This window comes from Canis aureus, chromosome 6 (assembly GCF_053574225.1).
Source record: "Canis aureus isolate CA01 chromosome 6, VMU_Caureus_v.1.0, whole genome shotgun sequence".
Classification (NCBI taxonomy): domain Eukaryota; kingdom Metazoa; phylum Chordata; class Mammalia; order Carnivora; family Canidae; genus Canis; species Canis aureus.
In genome coordinates this window covers 58,333,821-58,339,820 of record NC_135616.1, presented here as the reverse complement: position 1 = coordinate 58,339,820, position 6,000 = coordinate 58,333,821, and the positions used below count along the sequence as shown (strand labels likewise).

Genomic DNA, 6,000 nt, shown 5'->3' with positions numbered 1-6,000 from the left:
TTTGCCTGGACTATCCTCTTCCTCTTTCCCATTTCTGTCTACCAAACTGATATGACTCCTTCTCAGACCATCCTTCAAATGCTATGTATCTTTGGCATCCAGGAGTGACACCTACTTCCTCTGAACTATTAATGATTCTTGGGCCTTATGTCTACAACTCACGAGACACCTGACATCACTACTGTGTGCTCTGCTTTGGTACATGTCATCTCTTCTCATAAACTTTCATGTTTATTTTCTCTGCACATGCCATTTACTTAACAAATCACTTATAAATGACTGAGAGAAATGATCAATCAACTAATTGATGATGATGATGTCTGGCACAAGCAAATGGAAAGCAATTTGGAAGTGATGGTTGATTTACACAAAGAATAAGACACCAAAAGCACTTCATATTTTCTGTGCTGATTTTTTAATGAACATCTTATAATCTTACAAAATAACTGGCTGTAGCTGTTTTACATTACAATACAGTAGATCAGCTCCTTTCACTGTGTTCCCAATCAAGCCATCCCCCTTCGGGTGCTAACTGATGCACTCAATAGTGATCTCACAGAGTAGAGGAAGTGCCAAGTCCAATGCTTTGTAATGCAGGGAAGGAAAGGAGAGAATCAAGAATAACTCTTCACTTTCACGTGCAGATTTGCCAGCTGCCCATTCTTCTTACTCTGTCCTCTCATCTCTCTGGTTGGAGACTGTCACGCTAACCATTAGTCAGCTAGTCCTAGGCAACTTGGACACCAGAGCCCTTAATTACTAGAGAAAAAAGAGCAGAGATTTTTGGAACAAAGAAGGGATTGTGGGAGAGGTCCTCCATGACCCCATGGATGGGTAAAAGCAGCCAAAAGTAGACCACCACATGGAGTGAGTTTGAGTTGATATCTCCTGGGGATCTGTGATCATGGTGTCTCAGGCCTTCCACTTTCTTAGTGACATGAGAGCTCAACACACTAGGCCCCAGGGGTAAGGGCTGGAAGAGCCTGCCATCTCTGAATGGCCAGAGCTGATGAGGGCCGGGCAACCTTCAGCCAGAAGGGCTTTCCACACACCACACAAACTGCCCTCCTGCCTTCTCAGGGCAGCCGCAGATTGCAGATGTCGCTAATGGAGAATACAAATTTGTAAACAACAGTACAACAGAGAAATGTTCTCACTGTTCCTTCTATGAAGAGACTGAGCACAGACCCACACTGGCATGAACCACAGGCTCATGACCCCATGGGGGAGCTGTAGACCTCCTGAGCAGGGCAATGCCCACGATCCCTATTCTGCTGCCTCAGTCTCAGACAAGGCAGGATTGCCTGACACAGAGCTTGATGCACTTCCAAGAATTTGGATAATCTCCCCAAGAAAACAATTTTACAACTTTGTAAAAAAAAAAAAAAAAAAAAAAAAAAAAAGAGTAGAGGATCTAAAACCTTTTTCACTGTCCTTTCCATACTGAAACCTATTACAATCCTAGAAATATTTATTCTCTTTTGGGGTACCAAATGTGAACCCAGACAATGAACAGTAGGTATCTAGGTTTCTTTATGGCTAGAAACATAGAGGACAAGAACTTTTTGGATGGGAAATCTCTGCTTTTTCCTTTCCCCAGTGATGGTGCTACCCTCATTATATATCCCTAGAGATAAATATGTGTATCCTTCCTTTTATCCCATTCCAGATTATTATTCTTTCTCCATGAAGTCTGGCTCAAGATAACGGTGGGGAATATTTATTCTTCCTATTTGCAAAGCCATTGCTTCAGTGTTGGTGGGAAGAGTAGAAAACTTGTGACCAGACCAAGGAGCAGATGATTCAGAGAGACCAAGGTTGCACTCTAATGTTGGCCTGTTCTTTGCTCCCACTGGAGAGGAAGCTTTGAGGGAAGAAAGCCTCCCAGCCCTTCTTGAGATAACAAACGGAAGTGCTGAGCAAGAAGTTAACTTTTTTCCCCAGGCCTAATCCAGAAATTGTTACCAAAAACAACTGCAATAGACCACGTGCAAAAAGACCATAAGCCTGGGATGTAAGGAAAGGCAAGTTAATGTGGTCATTTTACCCCAGTCCATCTATTGAACAAGAAAGGATAACAACGAAATGCACCCTACATAGTTGAAATTCTTCTCTCTTCCCACAGAGTGTCACCCTTGCTCCACGTGTTTCCATAGCTTGTTCAAATCAAAATCTCTAGGTCATGGATTTGATAGGTTGTACTTGAATCAATTTACTTCAGATTCTGCATTGCCTGAAGGAGTCCCCTCTGCCCTGTTTTGGATGACTTGGCATTGTTCCAAGTCTCTTTGACTCATTTCATCCTCCTGCCCAGGGCTCTGATTTACCCCTGACCTCTCCCATCTCTATGGCCTCCCTTGGCTCCTCCATCTCCGCCTGTTCTTCCATCTCCTCCCACTTTTCCCCTATGTCATGTCCATAACATTTTTTCCTCAGAAAATCAACAACTGATCATGTGTCTGTGAATGGTAGCCAGGTCTGGGGACCTAGAACGAGAGAGATCAAAGGCCATGAGGCCATGAGGAATGTGTGAGTTCCTGTCATCCTGGCAATCAGAAAACAAGCCCTCATACAAACTTGTTCACTGACTGGCCAGTAAGAGCCACACTTGGAATAGGCACGTGTGGAAGTGTAGAGACTCCTGGGTCTCACCAACTCCAACTAAGAGTTCTGAGAAGTGAAAAGTAGTGAGTATATTCTTTTTGGATATACACAAGAACCACCGTCTGGTTCTTCTGGACCCAGCAACAATGGGTACTCCCACCCAAATTGCCATGCCTCTTCACGTTATCATTCCAACCCTCATCAAGCTGGGCCTAGCTTCCTACTCGTGAAAAGATGATTTGCTGATAGGTTAGGATCAAGAACTCCATCTAATTTTTTTCTCTCTCTCCTTCACCACTTCCCTTTCAACCTGCCAACCCCCATCCATAGAACGATGGCAGAACCACTGGTCTTTCTGTACTCCAACCCTCGGTATTCATTTTGGATGTGAACTTCACAGCAGCATGTGTGGCACAATGTATAATTTTTAGCTTAGTAGACAGCAAAAAATATAATATATATAATATATTTATATAATTATGTTTAAATACTTATAAAGAATTAATGACTAACCTCATTATTACTAAAGGAGACTACACAAAAGAAAGGGAGCCAGTTTAAAGTAGATGAACCCCAAAAGATGGCAATTCATTCAAAATGGGTGTTTTACAGAGTGTCCCTGGCAACTTCTCTTCTAGTATTTTGGTATTGGTGTACAAGTTGGGTGGGGCTGAACGGCTGACAGGGTGCAAAATGGGGAACAGGGCAAGAGTTGAGGATGGGGTTGAATAGAATATAAATGGGGGAGGAGGGTCCTTGTATATCTATCATATTTCTCCTTCCACTTTTAATTAACTGCCTCTTTGAAGAAACTTTTGCCTGTGATTCTTCCCTACATGGGCTACTTGATGCAACAGTTGGCACCTATAAACATCCTCCTGCATGTCTATAAGATCCTCATGCTCTTCTTTCTTCCTTTATTTCACAACCTTTCTTCTTCATTCATCTTTTATTTCCTTTTGTGGAGGCCTCTCTTTCTTACTGCCTCCAGGGCAGTGGAAGCAGAGGCTTGATCCCACAGTTACTGATTTTCTTCAGCCTTGGGGTCTCGGCAGGTGCATTCATCCAGGTCACAGTCAGCAGCAAATGGAATGACCTAAGGGAAATCAAAGAGAAGTTGAAATAACCATTTTCTTGCCAAGCTTCATACTTTTCAACCAGCTTTTGCTTTTCTCACTTGGTCCCAGAGGAAGTGTAGGATTACTGTTAATATCACAGAACTGAAATTAACACCCAGTTCTTTCACTTACACATCATGTCTCTTTGGGCAAGGTAAATCTTCCTTACTTCGCTTTTATATAAAGTGGAAGGACAACAGTAACTACCCCAGAAGATGTCAGTGTGATTTAAATAAAATGATGGATATAAAACACACATTTCCAGGCACCTATAACACATGTTACTACTACTTCTAATATAATCACTGATGTCAAAAACTACTATTAATGTTTTTGTTGCCATTATTCTGTTCAGAAAACCTCTGTAAAGTAGGTCAGATGAATGCTAGCATTTTCTTTTTAGAGGGAAGACCAAGAGAGATTGAATGACTTAACTCAAGGTCATGACACTACTATCTGGAAAACCAAGGCTCTGCAGCGTAGCTGTATGACTCCTACCTACTTCTTGGTGTTCTTGGAGCCATAAGATCATCTTTGCCATTTTTTTTTTTTTAGATTTTATTTATTTATTCATGAGAGACAGAGAGAGAGGCAAAGATACAGGCAGAGGGAGAAGCAGGCTCCATGAAGGGAGCCTGATGTGGGACTTGATCCCAGGTCTCCAGAATCATGCCTTGGGCCAAAGGCAGGCACTAAATTGTTGAGCCACCCAGGGATCCCCTCATTTTGCCACCTTAAAAGCATGAAGTTTTGCCCACCTTGAACCCAGGATGTACTCTGACTTGGTGAAACAATGTATCTCTCTACCCATTGTTTGTGGCTGGATTGCCTTCCTGTTATATAATCAGCCCTACTCTGTGCCAAAAATGATCTGGCAAACGTTGATCTCTACCTGTTTGGACTACAGCACCAACAGACAACATACTTATTGAGTGTCCATAACCAGCCCCAGAGATAATTGGGCATTTTGGGGGACATGATGTAAAAAGTGGCAAAGATGCTGCTGCCCTTTGGGCATGGACAATCAAGTGAGGTAAGAATGGATAAGCACAGCATTTAATACCTCAAGTATACTGAAGAGATGAGCTTGGTGATTGAACAAGGGGGTTGGAGAATGGATGGTGTTATTTGGGAGAATTTTCCAGCATATTTTCACACGTGAGGTAAAATGTGATTTAGGGGGATAAAATGCCTTTTCTTTAAAAAAAAAAAAAAAAAGATTTTATTTATTTATTTGAGAGAGAGAGAGAGAGCAGGCAAGCAGAGGGAAGGGGCAGAGGAAGAGGAAGAGAGAGATATTGTCCACAAGACTCCATGCTGAGTGCGGAGCCAATGTGGGGCTTAATCCCACAACCCTGAGGTCATGACCTGAACTGAAATCAAGAATTGGATGGTCAACTGACTGAGCCACCCAAGTGCCCCATGAAGTGCTTTTTCAATCCTGATTCGAGTATATGCTGGCTATAGGCACTGAAATCTATTAAAGACAAACCCTAAATTTACTGAGTGTGAGATGGAGATGGGGCAAGAATTGCTTGCTTTCTTCTGAAGTAGTCATATCTTCCTGTGTAGAGATGGCATCATTGACCAGTTGTTTTTTGCAAGTAAGAAAAATAACTAGTTGACATAATTTCTGACCTGTTATCCAAACTCTTGATCTGTTTTTCTTGGTTTGGGATTTATTGTTTTTTAGAGCAAAAGAGGGCCAAATTGAACAGTGATCCAATGAGCCCCTGAGCATTCCGCATTAAATAAGTTAATTCATAGAAGTGGTGAGAACAGTGTCTGGCATATATCAGTAATATCGGTCATTAGGTGCCATAGTATTCAGGTCTGTGTAGAGGTGATCACATAGGTGTGACCTCTTGTGGAGACATGTACAAGGAAGGAAATACTTACTCTCACTTGCATATTTCTGATTCATCAAATTGACCAGCTAGCATCAAATATCTTTGAAGCACTTGGCTTTTTATCCATATTATAGCAAAATTTCAGCCTATTCAATTTCACAGTTTTAGCATAAGCGTATCTGCCAATTTAATAGAGCCCAGAAAATTAGAGATAAAAGGAACTGAGAAAAAGACTACTGCTTGGATGTGGTCTAAAGAATGCTCCAGGTAGCTTGTGGTGGCCACTCAGCAGAAACTTGAAGTATGCTTATAATATACCATATAGGATTATTAATTTAATTACAAAGATTAATAACTAGATACCACTTCATTGGTAAATCTGCCTCCCTAGGGGTTAGAGACCATAATTCCCTGCCAAAAGAGGTATA

At 41.7% G+C, this 6,000-nt stretch overlaps 1 protein-coding gene across 2 annotated transcripts in view; it reads right to left on the bottom strand.

The window, feature by feature from the left end:
* Positions 1-396: 396 nt before the first annotated feature.
* PAPPA2 (pappalysin 2) overlaps positions 397-6,000 on the bottom strand; it is a 269,963-nt gene continuing 264,359 nt past the window's right edge. For both annotated transcript variants that reach the window (XM_077901785.1, XM_077901784.1), the window contains one exon: positions 397-3,700. In XM_077901785.1, coding sequence (XP_077757911.1) covers positions 3,626-3,700 — 75 coding nt within the window. In that variant the 3' untranslated portion in view covers positions 397-3,625. The remainder of the gene's footprint in view (positions 3,701-6,000) is intronic.